Consider the following 18,576-nt stretch of genomic DNA (forward strand, 5'->3'; position numbering starts at 1 on the left):
TATTAGAATGTTAGAGGATAATGTTCTAACAACCTTATCAATAAACATTTTTTGAATGTTTTTAGAGTTATCCTACCTTTTAGCAGAACATTCTGGGAACTAAAATAAAACGTGCCACTGAAAACATTCCCAAATATTACACTTTGGTAGCTGGGATGTCCCTGTTTTGTTATACATGCTCTTTGAATGCCCCCCATTTTTTAAAAAGAAACATTAGATGCTTCAAATTGAAGCATTTTTACATCAGCACTCTCAGAGTTCAGCTCACGGCCTTGTTTTTGTTTTCAGGGCCCCTGAGGGTCTCATCCTTAAGTTTGCTTCAACACTGATGACAGATGCCACAGACCACGACTCTTACTGTGTTTATTTAGACAGTTTGGAAAAAGAGTAAAGTCAGATGTGTGAAAAGCTAGAGGCAGTGAATGAAAGAAGTGGGATCACGTTTCGTTAAAAGCACAGCCTTATTTCTTCTATATCCACTCCTTGCTACAGACGGGTGGAGTTAAGCAGCACTGTACACTCCTCCCTCACTATCCGTTATTGGCTCACAGGCCATTCCCCCTTGCATGTGCCATCCCAGCCCCCTAAGTTCCTCAGTTCCTCACTTTATGCTGACTGGAGTCCTGAGCCGGGAAGCAGCAGCTGTGTGTGAGTGAGTAGTGCTGTAGAATAACTACTAATAATTTGTTTGGCTAAGGGAGATGTTAAGTTTATTTATAAATTAGTACAGTCTGGAAATATTCTTTTAAACTGATTTTGTTGTCTAAATGTTTACTGTTTAATAATTGTAGTGAGGTATTATTGTGTCTGCTGATATCAGTAAATCAGTAAAGTGTTAATATACTGTGAAACATTGTGAAAACAATTATAATTTTCTAATTTTTGTGACTTTTATATTTACTGTAAATGGTAATTTGCAGCACACCTTGTTGTGGTGGTACTGTCATAATTTTTTGACTCTAAAACAGCAGTTTTTTAGTATTTCTTTTTTTAACCATAGAGCAGATAAACGTCTTTATGGTTTTGAATATCTGTTGTGAAATGTAGATGTCTTTTGATGTATTAGAATGTGTATTTAGGTGCTTAGCACATCTGACTCAACGTAAAAGGAAATAGGAAACCTCACACACAGTCATGCTTCAGGTTTTGCTCCTCCTGACAGCTCTTATTGAGTGTCCACCCTGTCAGGCCCACAATGTGGGCTTTGCTCCCCACATTATTCAATATCATGTCTGGGAAGAACAGCCCTCAGGGACAAGGGTGGGTCGCCTCCTGGATGACCTGCGTGAACGTGGGGAAACAGGATCATTAGAAAACTTCCAGGTCGTGCCGCATGGGCATGCTCCACCAGTCACAGTTGATTCAAGGGATGGTACAGTGTCAACACTAGGCAGGCTGGACCGAGAAGAGCTATGCTGGGGAACAGATATTTGTGAACTGGCCTTCAGTGTCCTCTACAAAAAGGGTGGTGCTATGCATTTCCTGTCAGTTCGCGTGGAGGTGATGGACCAAAATGACCACAGCCCAGTTTTCCCCAACCTAGTACAGGAGGTGGAGATCTCTGAGACAGCCTCCCTGAGAATGCGCATCCCTCTGGACCGTGCTGTAGATCCAGATGCGGGACCAAATGGCCTGCAGACCTACTCCCTGTCTTCCAACCAGCACTTTGCTTTGGATGTCCGTACTTCTGGAGGGGCTAAGCAGGCAGAATTAGTGGTCATCAAAGAACTGGACAGGGAGTTGCAGCCATCTTTAGAATTGGTTCTAACAGCCTGGGACAAAGGAGACCCACCAAAATCAGGCAGCACAAAAGTTATAGTCACAATTCTCGACTCCAACGACAATAGCCCTGTATTTGAGGAGGCCCCCGGAGTCATCGAACTAGCAGAGGACACTGTTCGTGGGACGATTGTGATTAACCTCCGTGCTACAGACCCTGATCAAGGTGCTAATGGGGAAGTTGAGTACTCTCTTAGTAAACATGCCCCAATGGATGTTCAAAGACTATTCAGCATCCATCCCAAAACAGGTGCTTTGACTTTACAAGGCCCTTTAGATTTTGAAGAGAAGAATGTGTATGAGGTAGACGTCCAAGCTCGGGATCTGGGGCCCAATGCAATCCCATCTCACCACAAGCTGCAGGTCAAACTGCGAGATGTCAACGATAATGCACCTCGCATACACATAACATGGACTCCACCAGATTCCCCTGTTGCAACAGTCTCAGAAGGAGCGCCAAATGAAACTTTCCTTGCTCTTGTGATGGTATCTGATGCCGATTCTGGAGCAAACGGGCAGGTACAAGTGCACATTCTAAGTGGATCTGGCTCGTTCAGACTCAAACAGATCCATGGAGACAATTACATGATTGTAACCAATGATACACTGGATCGTGAAAGGCAAATGGAATATAACCTTACTCTTCTAGCTCAGGACAGTGGTCAACCTTCTCTATCCTGTATTAAGCACCTGACTGTTCATGTTTTGGATGAAAATGATAACGCGCCAATGTTTACCAAAGGTCTTTACCGGAGTGTCCTCAAAGAGAACAATACACCTGGGTTTCATTTCTTGACTGTGGAGGCACGTGACATTGACCTGGACCTCAGTGGAAGGGTATCATTCTCCATTAGAGAATCAAATGAACTGGGGACCCCAACAGCATTTTTCTCGGTCCACCCCAGCAGTGGGGCTGTTACTGTCCAACAGTCATTGGACTATGAGGAATCCCACTCCTACTCATTTATTGTGGAGGCTGTAGATCAAGGATACCCACCAATGACCAGTAGTGCTACAGTGATGCTTGAGATACAGGATGTTAATGACAATCATCCCGTAATCCATGAGCCACTGCCTAAGAAGGGAATTGCATTACTAAGTGTCCCAGTGAATGTGGACAAAGGGGAGATTGTGACTCCACTTGGAGATAAAGCTCTGGAGAATAATGTCTATAAACCAAGAAATGACTCTTCCCTCAACAATCCTGAAGGTTTTCTGGCCACCACCATTCGGGCCAGTGATCCAGATTCTGGACTCAATGGAAGACTCAATTTTAGAATAACAGATGGCAAGCCTTGCAACCTATTTCTTCTGGACAAAACTACTGGGCAGCTCTATGTTAACACAACCAATGGCACAGAATTGATCGGTAGAACTTTTAAACTGGGCATTGCAGTGTCTGATATGGGAACGCCTATGCTAACCACAAGAATCACTTTGGAAGTGACATTTATTAACTTTCGTGACCACCTAAAGAACTTGTCTCCTGATAACCAGGCCAAGTACAGTTTTACAATGCTCTTGGCCATCTGCCTTGGATCAACCTGCCTGGTATTATTTCTAGCCATTGCTTTGGCCAAGACATTCTGTCATCCTCACAAACGGGACAACCGTGCTTATAACTGTAGACAAGCTGAGTCAACCTACACCCGTCACCCACGACGGCCACAGAAGCACATTCGCAAGACTGACATCCAGTTGGTACCGGTGCTTCGGGGTCGAAAAGAAACTCCACAAGAAGACGAAGCTGAGGCATTGTCATGTACATCACCTTTAGTGGAAAAGCCAAATCCGCAGGGCCAGTTTACTCTCACTCCAACTCTTGCGCGCATGGCTCAAAATCAAGCTCATGCAGAAATGGATGGGAACCCACCACTAACTCAAAGCAAGATACTCAGAAAACCTGGGAGCATAGAGTGGAATGGAACACTTCCTTATAACTCAGGAACACCATATCGAACCCTGCAAAAGCCCAGAAATTCTTCCTCCTCGTCCTTTGCGAACTCACAGACCGGCACACTCAGACGAAACAAAAATGAGGAGGTCAAGCTAACTACCACGGACCACTCAGAAACCATGTCTTCAGTTCACAGTAATCAGGCCACATTACGGAGACCAAAGACCATTGATAGAAGAGGAAAGATGGAAGAGGCAGACCACAGGCAGATCCTGAGGAACCTAGTTCGACTCTCTATGGCGGCCTTTGCAGAGAACGGATCAATTGAACTGTCCTCTGCCTCACCAGAAGTGCAAGTAAGAGATTTTTAACATTTTATTGCAATCATTTCATATATGAAAATATATTAGATTTCAAGGTATCCCGGTTCATAATAGCTCAAGTGCATGATAGTTTTCCCACTCTGCAGTTGCACTGCAGAACTGGCCCATATCTATAGCAGCCTAAGGGGACAGTTGACAGATGATGAAGACAGTGAAGTGTATTCAGAAACACATCAGTGTCACGCAGTAACTTAAACCTCTAATATGCCTCAGGAGAGCTGCTGATCCTCAGTGTTATCACATTACAGAGTCATACTGAATGTGGGAAGAGAAAATAGATTCATTCCATGGTCGTCCTCTGAGGGGGGGAAGATACTTAAACCAAACACAGATATTTTTGCACAGTAAGATTATACTTCTTAGACATGTATGAGCTGGTGGCAGTCAGCAACAAATTGCTGGTACTGATCTGATTCTTATTAAGGTGATACACTGCAGGTGAATAGGGTAAAAAAAATTAAATAATAGTTATTGCCTTACCCAGTTTATGGTTTACATTGATAATTGCAAACATTTTTTGTATTACAAGTTTTCTAAAATGTTAGGTTTTAATATGCAAATGAGACATTATTTAATGAAATATGTGCTAATTTGCATACATTTTTAATACAAAAATCTAAACACTTCAAATTTCTTGTTTAATTTTTGACATATTAGAGTCAAAAGTTGGAGGGGATTTTGGGTATCTAATTTTGTCACTCCATAATTCAGAAAATACTTTTTTGGGGGGGGTTTGCAATGCCCAGTTTAAAAGTTCTACCGATCAATTCTGTGCCATTGGTTGTGTTAATATAGAGCTGCCCAGTAGTTTTGTCCAGAAGAAATAGGTTGCAAGGCTTGCCATCTGTTATTCTGTATGAAATCAAGCAAATTATATCTAAACAAATCCCTCTGTTAAAACCTTCAGAATATAGACAAGAATAAAAGTGTAAAGTTTGGTGTGTGTAAGTGTTACTGAAGTGAAGATTTATGGCTCAGTGTAGGAGAAAAAAATCATTTTTAGAAAACGGCCTTTAAAATATGAAAATTGAAATCTATTGACACAAATAGATAAAGTGCTATAAAAGAAAGACTTAACAGTGTCTTTTGGATGTTTTTTTTCCACTAGTCTGAAAAAACACGTCAAGCCCAAAATCTCAAACTTGACAGGTGCATGAAAAAACAGTGTTTTTGTCTGCAGTGTCTCCCCTTAAATATAAAAAAAGGAAAGTACTTTTCACCAGCTTGTACTGACCAAAAGTGCTGCGCTAGTCAAACTGCGTATCCTCTGGATCTGGGTCCACCCAGATGCTTACCTCTACCAAAACGATTAGCAGAACAAAAGGTCCTGGCATGGGTTTGAGTCCTCACGTGAAAACTGCGGCCAGTCAGGAAGAGCGTGGATCCTGACCCCCACCCTCTCCTCTTTTCCTCTCCTTCAGTCCACCCCTCCCTTACTCACTTGGCCCAGTTGGCAAATTAGACCTGTGGCGACTGCAGAGGAAAGGGGCCGAAATGTCACCGGTGCCTGTCCTCGCAGCCAAGGCTGGGTTTCTTATGTGCATCCTGGAAGGAAATAGCCTCTAAAAGAATAGACCCTGTGTAGAAGCAGCTTCCTGTCTCTCCCTCAGCCCTTCTACAGCTTTAACTCCACAACCCATTTTCATATCCCAGAATGCTTTGTGTGGCTGTCCACCTAATATGCTGAAGCTTATTTTGTAACAAAATTATATCATGCATTCTAGAAGACCAAATGGCCTGCAGGTCTTGTAGAGATTTTATTGTTTTGCAAGATTAGATCAGATTTTTATTGTGAATTATTGTGAATATAATAGATTTGGTTCCCCTATATAAAAAAATATTAATTTTGTGTCATTTTAATCCTACAGCAGGTGTCTCAGCTACTGTCTCTGTTGCATCAGGGGCAATTTCAGCCTCGACCAAATTTTCGTGGCAACAAGTATTCCCACAGAACTGGAAGGTAAATCTTTTTGTCCTTTTGACTTTGACTTTATAGTCCTGTATACTCATTCCTATACTAACACAGACAGTGTTGAGGGTAACGCATTAAAAGTAATGCAAGTTACATAATAATATTACTTTTTTCCAAGTAACTAGTAAAGTAACGCGTTACTTTTTAATTAACAAGAAAATAAGTAACGCCCGTTACTTTCCCCCACCATTTATTGATTAAAAGCTCTCCTGTCCCCATGTTGAGAGAAATTGTGAGTAAGATGTTACTTTGGTTCTAGAATAAATGTGAACATGCGTTAATTCATCTCACTCACTAAAAAAAAACTGATACAGTATTGCTCAAAATAAATAAAAACCTGCAATAATTAAATATGTTAAATAATACAAATATCCTTTATGTATTTAATCCCATTTTATTAACCGATGTCTTTGCTGCCAACCTTCGATGATCCAATTCATCCATACTAATTAGCAAAAATTACTCAAGATAATCTAACATTTGTTTGCTTTTTTTTTATTGCTGAAGAGTTGACATTTTTCTTCTTCTTTTCTCTAAGCCTGAGGCTTTTGGTGTGAAAAGGCTTTTACATTTGCCAAAAATATAACTTTTTATATTAAAAACAAACAAGTAAGCCCTACCCATATTAAAAAAAGTAACGCAAAAGTAACGTAACTCATTACTTTTCATAAAAAGTAACTGACGTAATTAGTTACTTTTTTAAGGAGTAACTCAGTATTGTAATGCATTACTTTCAAAAGTAACTTTCCCCAACACTGCACACAGAACACAAAGCAATACCACAATAACCTCACAATCATAATAACAATCTTAACAATCTCTCAACATTATTCTGTTTTTATCAGGTAGATTTCTGGTAAAAAAGGAAGTATCCGTCAGTGAGTACAAAATGAGATCTGTGATCAGCCGCTGTCTGTCTTACTCATCTTACACACAGATTGGTATCAGGCAGAATGCAGTACTGTTTCTAGAAATCTAACTTATGTTAGACTAAAGAAAAAAAAGAAAGCATAGACTGTGACTCATCTGTTCAAGACAGGGCTTGTTTAAACCAAAGACAGTGCAGTCACACTTCCTCCAGTTGTGAGTTGTATTGTTTTAATTTAAGTGTTGAGATCTCACAGTAAAATCCCAGTTTTGAGAACTGATATTAAGGATAATTACATAGGTATTTCCCCTGATATTCCCTTACAAAAAAGTATTGTGCCAGCACTATGGTACAGTGATACTTCAGTATAACATGGTAAACAATGGATAGTATTCCAGTTTTCAGAGTTTGTGTTTAAATCGTGTTGTCCTTAAACCATAAAAAAGCTAATAGCATGGTGCTTAAGGGTAGATAAAGTGTTTTACATTTCACATATGCTTCAGTTTAGTTGCATTATATTGCATTACATTTTACTTATATTTTATTTTATCACTCAGAGCTGTGATATTGGCACATGTTCTGAAACATTCTCACTGCTTTACTATTTTCATCGTGTGTTGTAGGTCAGGGGCTCAGGATGCTGATTGGCTGAGCACTAAAGACAGTGGTCATGGTGAGAGTGAAATGGGGGATATGGACTGGGACTCACCTGTGGACCCCTTATATGAAGAAGGCCTCAATAATCTGCTGACTTCTGGTAAGTGTCCTTACTTTTAAAAGCAATTACTATTTGTGACCCTAGACCACAAAACCAGTCATAAGGGTCCATTGAGATCTGAAAGCTGAATAAATAAGCTTTCAATTGATGTATTGATATATGTAATATTTGACCAAGACACAACTATTTGAAAATCTAGAATCTGAGGGTGCAACAAATCTAAATATTGAGGAAATCACCTTTAAAGTTGTGCAACTAAAGTTATTAGCAATGCATATTACAAATCAAAAATGATGTTATGAAGGGATATTAAGAGATAGTTCATCCAAAAATTATTTTCTCACCCAAAGTGAAAATATTTCTAATATTCTCTCAAATTTTTTGTCAATCCTTTGAAAGCCCATGCAAGCAAAACCTCCGATCAAAAACACATTGCAAGTCATTTGTGTGAATCAAGTGGTTTAATCCACTTTAATAGTCACTTTATATTATAGACAGATTAAATTTAGGCTTTTATGCATATATAATATTGATAAATAAATATGGCATCTCAAGCATGCAAGTCTGAGTTCTTCGTTTTGCATTGCATTTTATGAATAAAAGTCTATTTCAAATTAAATGAGGGTGAGTCAATGAAGCTGAGTGAAACAGTCTAACTCACAGCTGTTGGACTAAATTTCAATTTCAGCATTGCAACTTCTTTGCAACACTGCTAAATTGGAAGAATTTGAATGCAATTAAAAGACCAGAACTAACTGTGTGTGTAATCTAGGTTAAGTGATGTGAAAGGGTTTTCCTGATTCTGAGTACAGTACAAGATATACTTTTGTAGGTGATTTCCAGATATCTCACATTTATTCTGTTTTCCACTTTTTCCACACACAGCCAAGCAAGTCAACAAATAAGACTGTTGATCCGGACATACTAATATGCATTTAGATTTTCGCTGCTTTGTTTCCTTTGTCTATGTATAGAGTAAATGTTTGTGTGCAGTTCCTTCCAGCTATTGTTCTGAGATTTAGCACGCTGTAAATTGACAGGGACCTTTTTTGTTCTCTTGAATGAAAGGTCTAGTTTGTTTTCTGTTTTATCTCTCTGATGTCTGAGCAGTTTTAGCTTGATCTTTATGTCAGTGTTGATTTCCACTCTTGTTCCAAAACATAAAGCTCCTGTGCAGTTTGTGTGCAGATCCTTATTTGTGCCTATGTAGAGTTTTTCACTTAAAGGTTCCATTGCAGTTAGAAACTACAAAGGACACTAACCTTACCTTATTAGTTTTTGATACTGGTACTGGCAGTGCTGGGAAGTAACTGATTACATGTAAGATGGATTATCTAATCAGATTCCAAAAATGTGGTACTTGTAATTAAGTCTACTTGTAATTGTTTTAAAATGCTCATAATCAGATTAGTTACTTTTTTTAGTTACTTTACATGATTGTAAATTATTCACAAACTAGCAGTAAATTATTCATACTTTACGGATTCTCCCAAATTCTTTTTTTTTCTCTTTTAAATTTTGAAATTCTTTTGTGCGTCATATTGTTTAGCTTTAAATATTTGAATTCAAATTATTTGAATTCATTTGTAATACAGTTGAGGTCAAAGATTTATATCCCCCTTTCAGAATCTGCAAAAATGCAAACATTATTTTAACAAAATAAGAGGGATCATACAAAATGCATGTTATTGTTTATTTAGTAATGACCTGAATACAATATTTCATATAAAAGTTATGGCATACTGTGATAATACTGTGTTGTTACCTGAATGATCCGCAGCTGTGTTTTTTTGTTTAGTGATAGTTGTTCATGAGTCCCTTGTTTGTCCTGAACAGTTAAACTGCCTGCTGTTCTTCAGAAAAATCCTACAGGTCCCACAAATTCTTTTGTTATCCAGCATCTGAGTGGATTTTGAGATCCATCTTTTCACACTGAGGACAACTGAGGGACTTATATGCAACTATTACAGAAGATTCAAACACTCACTGGTGCTCCAGAAGAAAAAAAACATGCATTAAGAGTCGGGGGGGGGGGGGGGGGGGGGTGAAAACTTTTGAACAGAATGTGTAGATTTTTCTTATTTTACCTAAATATCATATTTTTAGTTCTGCCCTTCAGAGGCTACAGAAGATGGTTACATGTTTTCCAGATGACAAAATAAGTTAAATTTACCCTGATTACCCTGACATTAAATTCAAAAAGGTTTCATCCCCGGCTCTTAATGCATCGTGTTTCCTTCTGGAGCATCAGTGAGTGTTTGAACCTTCAGTAACAGTTGCATATGAGTCCCTCAGTTGTCCTCAGTGTGAAAAGATGGATCTCAAAATCATACAGTCATTGTTAGAAAAGGGTTCAAATACACAAAAATGCTGGAAAACCAAATAATTTGTGGAAGCTGAAGGATTTTTTCTGAAGAACAGCAGGCAGTTTAAGTGTTCAGAACAAACAAGGGACTATCACTATCACTAAACAAAAAAAACACAGCTGTGGATCATTCAGGTAACAAAAAAAAAGTGAAATATCTTATTCAGGTCAGTACTAAATAAACAATAATATGCATTTTGTATGATCTCTCTTATTTTGCTCAAATAATTAACATTTTGCAGATTCTGAAAGGGGGATGTAAACTTTTGACCTCAAGTGTACATGAGATTTAAAGCTAATACTTCAATCATTTAATGACACATTAGCTTGTTCACAGTTCTCTGATGTTGGTTAATGGTCACATTGGCATGCAGGCAAAAATATATATATATATTTCAAATTTAACATAGGAAATCTAAATGTAATTCAAAAAATTAACCCTAAATTACATTACTGACTACAATTTTCATTATGTAATTCGGAATCAGTAACAGACTACAATTTGTAAGTAATCTACTTAGCACTGGATACTTATTATTTCTTAAATGTGACCCTGGACCACAAAAGTCTTAAGTAGCACGGGTACATTTGTAGTAATAGGCAAAAATACACTGTATAGGTCAAAAAATCATTAGGATATAAAGTAAAGACCATATTTCATGAAGATATTTTGTCAATTTAACACTATATCAAAACTTAATTTTTGATTAGTAATATGCATTGTTAAGTTAAGTTGTTAAGTTCATTTGGACAACTTTAATGGCGATTTTTATTGCACCCTCAGATTCTAGATTTTCAAATAGATGTATCTTGGCCAAATATTGTCCTATTCTATTCCTTACAAACCATACATCAATGGAAAGCTTATTTATTCAGCCTTCATGATATATAAATCTTAATTTCAAAACAAAGACCCTTATGACTGTTTTTGTGGTCCAGGGTCACAAACGATTAAGTATGTTTCTTTTTTTTGCCATTTTCTCCATCTCTCTGAGTGAAAGTGTCTCTGTTCATATTCAACTTTGCTTAGCTACACACTTGTTTCTCAGTCATGTGACATGGTCCAGCTAAATATGTCAGGGGTGTTTTAGCATAAACTTCAAACAAAAACACTGAAAACATTTCAAAGTGATGCAGAACCCCTTGTTTTGTATTGATATAATTTAAATAGTATTAGTATTTTTTAGGGAATTGATACCAACACTGAAAAAAAAAAATTTCTTACTTAGATTTATTGTGTTGTTTCCAGCCAAAATATCTAAAAATTCTTAAATCAAGAAGGATTTTCTAGATGAGTAAAAATTATTGTCTTGTTTTCAGAAAAAAACAAGTCAAAATGAAGTGAGTTTTTGCTTAGAACAAGCAAAATAATCTGCCAATGGGGTAAGCAAAAAAATCTTATTTCAAACAGAAAACTAGATTTTTTTTTTTACCCCATTGGCAGATTATTTAGCTTTTTTTCAAGCAAAAACGTGCTTAATTTTGATTTGTTTTTTCTGAAAACAAGACAATACATTTTACTCATCTAGAAAATCCTTCTTGATTTAAGAATTTTTAAATATTTTTGCTGGAAACGAAACAAAAAATCCAAGTAACAAAATCTTTTTTTTTTTTGCAGTGTAGGAACCTTAGTAGTCAACAAGCCAGCTCACTAGGTTTTGGAACAGAGTATATGGTTGTGTGGTTTGGTTGACTCAGTATTGCCCCAGAAATTCATCTGGTTATGGTGTTAGTCATGCTACTGAAGTCAGAGGTTTTGTGTTTACTATCAGGGGTTTTATTTCTAAAGCATGCAGGTACATATTCCCTCTTTTCTTACTGAGTCATCTCAGTTTTAACCACTTACTCCCACCCTCCCTCCTCTTTTAGCAGATTCAAGGCTCACACACACCTGCTCACACAAACATTCACATGTCCTTGGGCTCTTCATGTCATGCCATAACTCTTATTGTTAACACTTCAGCACAATGCAGATGATGTGTATGTGTTATGCATACCCTGAGGACAGAGAAGGTGAGAGTGTGTGAAGTGTGTTTGCGTGTGTGTGTGTGTGTGTGTGTGTGTGTGTGTGTGTGTGTGTGTGTGTGTGCAAGTAGACGTCATTGTTCGGTCTACACTCTTCCTTTGAAGGCCACACTATCCTCAGGCTGCTGTTTCTCTACCGCATTCTTCTCACACTGTTTTTCAAGGGCCGGAGATGACACATGTGCACTTTGTTGTATTATGTTCGACTTAAATGAATAACAATAGTTTACATTCTTTACATTAGTTAGGTGCTTGATTAATAATGGCGCTTGTTAAGGCAAGCATCACTACTCCTATTGGTGGTGTTCATGCTTAGGTTTATTAATCCTGAGTGTGTAAATCATCTTGCGCTATTTGTGCTGCTGACATGAATGATATGTTAAAGGTGTGCTATCACTTTTCTAAGCTGTCAGACTTATTAAAAGAAGGTGATAGAAGGCCGTTCAGAGCAAAAACGATATCTATATTGATTACAACAACTATAGCAGATATTGGAGCAGATACAGTTGAGATTAAAAGTTTACACCCCCCTATCGAAATCTGCAAAATGTTAATTATTTGACCAAAATATAAGGGAGATCATATCAAATTTATTTTAAAAGTTATTGTTTATTTAGTACTGACCTGAATAAGATATTTCACATAGATGTTTAAAGTCCACAAATGAAAATAATAGTTGAAATTATAAAAATGACCCCGTTCAAAAGTTTACATGCACTTGATTCTTAATACTGTGTTGTTACCTGAATGATCCACAGCTGTTTTTTTTTTGTTGTTGTTTTTTTTGTTTAGTGATAGTTGTTCATAAGTCCCTTGTTTGTCCTGAACAGTTAAGCTGCCTGCTGTTCTTCAGAAAAATCCTTCAGGTCCCACAAATTCTTTGGTTTTCCAGCATTTTTGAACCCTTTTCAATGATGACTGTATGATTTTGAGATGCATCTTTTCACACTGAGGACAACTGAGGGACTCATATGCAACTATTACAGAAGGTTCAAACACTCACTGATGCTCCAGAAGGAAAAACCATGCTTTAATGCTGCGTTCCAGGCAGGTTTATTAACTGGTAAATCACCACTTCAAACCACGACTCACGACTTCGTAGCGTTCCAGGCAAGTCACGCCAAACTGCCTGGGCACATTTATGAATTACTATTATTTTTATATTATTATTAATTTGATTGCAATGTTATATTGTCCTAAGCTCTATTTTTCCACCGTGTGCCACTTGCATAAACACCGCACGCATTAAGGCTGACATTTGTTGTTTCGCAGGCTATGTTACGTCAGAACTCGTAACTGGGAGTACATCGATCTAGTACGAGTTCACGAGTGGGAAGTCACGGATTTGACTGCCGTTCCAGTACACTTTCACTGGTAGAAGGTCGGAAAAACACGGGTTACGGGTTGCCTGGAACGTGGCATAAGAGTCGGGGAGTGAAAACTTTTAAACATAATGGAGATTTGTACATTTTTCTTATTTTGCCTAAACATCATATTTTTTTTCATTTAGTACTGCCCTTCAGAGGCTGCAGAAGATAGCTACATGTTTCCAAAAAGATAAAATAAGTTAAATTTACCCTGATCTTCAAATTCAAAAAGTTTTCACCCCCGGCTCTTAATGCATGTTTTTTCCTTCTGTAGCATCAGTGAGTGTTTGAACCTTCTGTAATAGTTGCATATGAGTCCCTCAGTTGTCCTCAGTGTGAAAAGATGCATCTTAAAATCATACAGTCATTGTGGGAAAGGGTTCAAATACACAAAAATGCTGGAAAACTAAATCATTTGTGGGAACTGAAGGATTTTTCTGAAGAACAGCAGGCAGTTTAACTGTTCAGGACAAACAAGGGACTCATGAACAACTATCACTAAACTAAACAGCTGTGGATCATTCAGGTAACAACACAGTATTAAGAATCAAGGGGATGTAAACTTTTGAACGGGGTCATTTTTATAAATTCAACTATTATTTTCTCTTGTGGACTATATGTAAACATGTTTTTAATGTGAAATATCTTATTCAGGTCAGTACTAAATAAACAATAACATGCATTTTATGCAATCCCTGTTATTTAGCTAAAATAATTAATATTTTGCAGATTCTGAACTGATTCCTCAACTGTATTAGAACCACATCTACATTAAAAAAGACACAGAGGCATAATATCGTTGGAACCACCTTCAGAGCAATTTATTCCAGCTGACAACTAATAAAAACTTGCAGAGCCAATCAGACTCCACGTGACTTTAGCAAGCTTAAGTATTTAAAGTGGCAGAAGACAAAACCGCAGCACATGTTTATAACAAACAGAATGTTTTGTGCATTGGTGTGAATGCTGAAATAGTCATCGCTGTAGTTATCATTTTTAGCCTTTAAGGTGTGGTCATATTAGCAACATTTCTGTAAAATTTCACAGATAAAATAAAATCTATTGTCAGTAGTGTGGGGTTGTATGAAGCAGCACTGCTCAAACAGATGCCACTTTCAAACCAAAATTGTAAAAAAAAAGGATGGAAAAATTTTTCGGATTGGATTGCATTGGATTCCTAACGGTGTGTTCACGTTTACCATTTTTTGGCCAATTTTGAATGTATGTAATGGGTAATTTTGTGTCAGGGCCAAAGATTTCCCAATGCAAAAGTCACAAGAGATTTGCCTTGTTAACAAACAAAGACCAGCTTGGTTTGAAAGATTGTTGAACCAAATTGAAGCAACCAACATCCTCTGATCGCCTTAGCAGGTGCAAATGAATCCCCTAACCCCTAACTATTCAGAACAGCCTAACATAGTGGTGATGGATTATAGTCTAGTTTTGAGTTTGAACTGATTTGATGGACTGTTTGAGAAAGTGTGGCATACATACCAGCAGTAACACTGGCTAAATGTAGGTGAATGTTGCACACATGTCACTGTAATGTGTGTAAGTCTGCCAGTGGTTGTTTGGATGTGGTTGAATTCCTTATGGCATTTTTACCATGTCTGTGGGTTCATGGGTTTAACCGCTTTAGAGGAATTACCGATGCCACCATTTCCTCCATCATTAATTATGAGAAGCTTTAAGAAGCAGATTTAAGGAATAAAAGTAAGAAAGCTATCGCAAGAAGTGAGATGGGATTATTATTAATGCATAATAATGCAAAGAGGTGAATTTAGAGATAGGCAGGATTTGAAAGGCCTGTGGAGAGAGGAAGTCATGAAAAGGAGGTTTGGAGGTTCTGACTCAACCCTCTGATGTGGCCGTGTGGGTTCATTTGATCAGCGCTCGCTGGATTTCAGATCTTTACTCTCACATACTGTCTAAAAGCTCCTGTGCAAACTGAGCCCTTTTGTTTCTCTTCCATCTTTAATTAAGACCCTTAAGTCTCTGATCCACAGACTCAAAAAAGGCTATAAAGCTGTCTTAGATTCATGGAGGTTGTCTGCATGCCTCACTATGTTTGAGGATTCATGTGTGGCTGCACTTGCATTTCTGAGTCTGAGCTTGCGTTATGTGAAGCTAGCAAAAATGCATGGCAGTGTAAAAACAATGCTAAATACAAATAATGAAATGCAACTTCTCATATAAAGTTGTTCTATTTGGAGCTATATTTATTGTTTATATGTGAGTGTGTGATGATTAGAGTAAACTCAAGCTCTGCTTCTACACTGAATCAAGTTACAAGCCTAAACCTAAATATTCAAAAAAAGGGGTTTTCAGAGTGATGCCAAAAATTAACCATTTTTGTGAAGAACCTTTCGGTGAACATTGTTTAAAGTTTTTTTTTCTTAGTGAGAAAACCATTTGTGACCACAAAAATATGTTTGGGGATCTGAATAAATAAGCTTTCCATTGATGTGTGGTTTGTTTAGATAGGACAATATTTGGCCGAGATACAACTATTTGAAAATCTGGAATCTGAGGGTGCAAAAAAATCGAAATAGTGAGAAAATTGCCCTTAAAGTTATCCAGATGAAGTTCTTAGCAGTGCATATTACTAATCAAAAATTAAGTTTTATTACATTTACAGTAGAAAATTCACAAAACATTTTAATGTAACATGATCTTTATTTATTATGCAATGATTTTTAGCATGAAAGAAAAATCAATCATTTTAACCCATATGTACCCATATGGCTTTTGCCACAAATATACCCACGCTACTTAAGACTTGTTTTGTGGTCCAGGGTCACATTTTAATCATTTGCAGAACCGTTTTCTACTATAAAGAACCGTTTGTGCAATGGAAAGATTTCATGGATGTTAAAGGTTCTTCACAGAAACGCAGATGCCTTTATTTTTAAGAGCTGCTTCACACAAAGACACAGATGATATGTGAAAAAGACTCAAGTTATAACAGAATTTAACCTTATTCACTTAACCAAGCATTTCTGGAATTTCTCTGGCTTAATGAAGGTAATTTCCTTGTTTATTGTTGCACTGTTTCACTTCCTTTGCCCTAAAAACTGTGGCTAAGGGTGTCATTTTAAGACATGCTGTCGTACTTGCAATACTCATCTGTGTTACAACTCAGCAGATGTCCGTGAAATGTCAGGCAAAGGAAATGCCTGTTTACTGAATTAAAGATAAATGCACACCTCGTATTGGTATTTCCTGTCATCCTGTTTTTCGTCTACAGTACTCAAATTCAAACAAGTAAACAAATCCAGACAGGTTTTGTAGCCTTTTGTAAATAATAATAATAATAATATATATATATATATATATATATATATATATATATATATATATATATATATATACAGTTGCAATCAAAATTATTCAACCCCCTTGACCTGCAAGACATTTTGCTGCAGAGAACAACATTTTGTGAAAACAATTCAACAAAGGCATCAGTAAACTATTAAAGAAAGTTTATTAATACACTTTTGAGTAATTCTGAGAACGTAAGTTGATGAATAATGGGAAAAAAAAATCGAATTGACTCTAAAAATTTATGTTCAAAATTATTCAACCCCTGAAAGTAAATTAGGTGTAGAATCTTTTATTCTTTAAAACCACCAATAAACACTGCCTGGAAGTGCTTAGATGCTTCTGTCACCTTTCTGCTGCAATCTTGGGCCATTCCTCCCCTGAAAAAGCTTTCAGATCACTGATAATCTTTGGTTTTTACTTAGCCACTGCTTGCTTCAAATTCAACCATGTATTTTCAATGAGAATTACATCTGGAAACTGTACAGGCCACTTAAAACATTCTATGTCTGATCCCTGAACCAAGCATAAGTAGATTTGAATGTATACTTTGGGATGATTGTCCTGCAGGAAAGTTCATTGATTATTAGCTTCAGACTTTGCACAAAAGGCATCACAATGTTTGCCAAAATGGTCTGATACTTTAATAAATCAATGATATCCTTTGTATGGTCATGTTTTCCACTTCCTGCTACAGTAAAACAACCCCATAACAGGACTGGTCCACCTCCATGTTTGATGATGGAGATGGTGTTCTGCTTATAAGCTTTGTCTTTTTTGCACCAGACATACTGCTGATCCATACATCCAAAAAGTTCCAGTTTGGTCACATCACTCCTTAAAACATTCTTCCAGAACTCCACAGGTCTATCCAGCTTTTTTGTTCTTCTTGGTCAAGAGTGTTATTCAGCAAGATTCCTCAACATGAAGACTACACTTGTCTAGTGTTCCTCTTGTACACAGCATTGAAATGTTTTTCCATCTTTCGTTGGGTCATCTCTCAAGTCTTTGGCTGTACATTGAAAGTTTTTCTCAGTTGATCTGATCAAACATTTTATGATATTGTGCTTTTTTGTTCAACAGCCTCAAAGGTTTTCTGGTTCAACACACTTTAATCTAAGGAATACGGCTGCCAGCTGTGTCTCTAGGGACTTGTAATGTCTTAGAAATCTTCATGTAGTTTTAGACTTTCTAATATAGCAAACTATTTTTTCTCTATTGATTTTGCGTGAGCTTTGTTGACTTTACCATATTTGCTACTCACCTTCAGCACATGAATGGGCTAAGAGTATACTATGTGTAACACCCCAAGCTAATTTCATTTTTAATAAGTTTGTAAAGGCTTAAGACAATTTTTTTAAGACAATTTTGTTCCTGACCATAAAAATAACCGTCTTAAAACAGCAATGTTGAATAGGGGTTGAATAATTCTGACATAGCTGTGTTATTAAAAAATCCTATAACTCAAAAACATTACATTATATATTGACATTATCACTTTTTAATATGCCAGAAAACTGATGTAGATGCAATTTAGTCCTGAATCTTCAGAAAGAGCAAAAGACATTTGTAAAGTACTGCAGTCTCTGGGGGGTTGAATAATTTTGATTGCAACTGTATATATATATATATTTTTTTTTTTGTATATGTGTGTGTGTGTGTGTGTGTGTGTGTGTGTGTGTGTGTGTGTGTGTGTGTGTGTGTGTGTGTGTGTGTGTGTGTGACCCTGGACCACAAGCAAATTGTATGGGTCAAAATTATTGATTTTTCTTTTATGCCAAAAATCATTAGGAAATTAATTAAGAATCATGTTCCATGAAGAAAATTTTGTAAATTTCCTACTGTAAATATATCAAATTTATACTTCATTTTTGATTGGCA

At 37.0% G+C, this 18,576-nt stretch overlaps 1 protein-coding gene across 1 annotated transcript in view; it reads left to right on the forward strand.

The window, feature by feature from the left end:
- The first annotated feature begins 637 nt into the window (after positions 1–637).
- Positions 638–18,576, forward strand: part of pcdh12 (protocadherin 12) — a 21,075-nt gene continuing 3,136 nt past the window's right edge. Inside the window, exons 1-3 of the mRNA XM_073820592.1 lie at positions 638–4,032; positions 5,928–6,019; positions 7,523–7,656. Coding sequence (XP_073676693.1) covers positions 1,135–4,032; positions 5,928–6,019; positions 7,523–7,656 — 3,124 coding nt within the window. The 5' untranslated portion in view covers positions 638–1,134. The remainder of the gene's footprint in view (positions 4,033–5,927; positions 6,020–7,522; positions 7,657–18,576) is intronic.

The sequence above is a fragment of the Garra rufa genome, chromosome 16, assembly GCF_049309525.1.
Source record: "Garra rufa chromosome 16, GarRuf1.0, whole genome shotgun sequence".
Classification (NCBI taxonomy): Eukaryota; Metazoa; Chordata; class Actinopteri; order Cypriniformes; family Cyprinidae; genus Garra; species Garra rufa.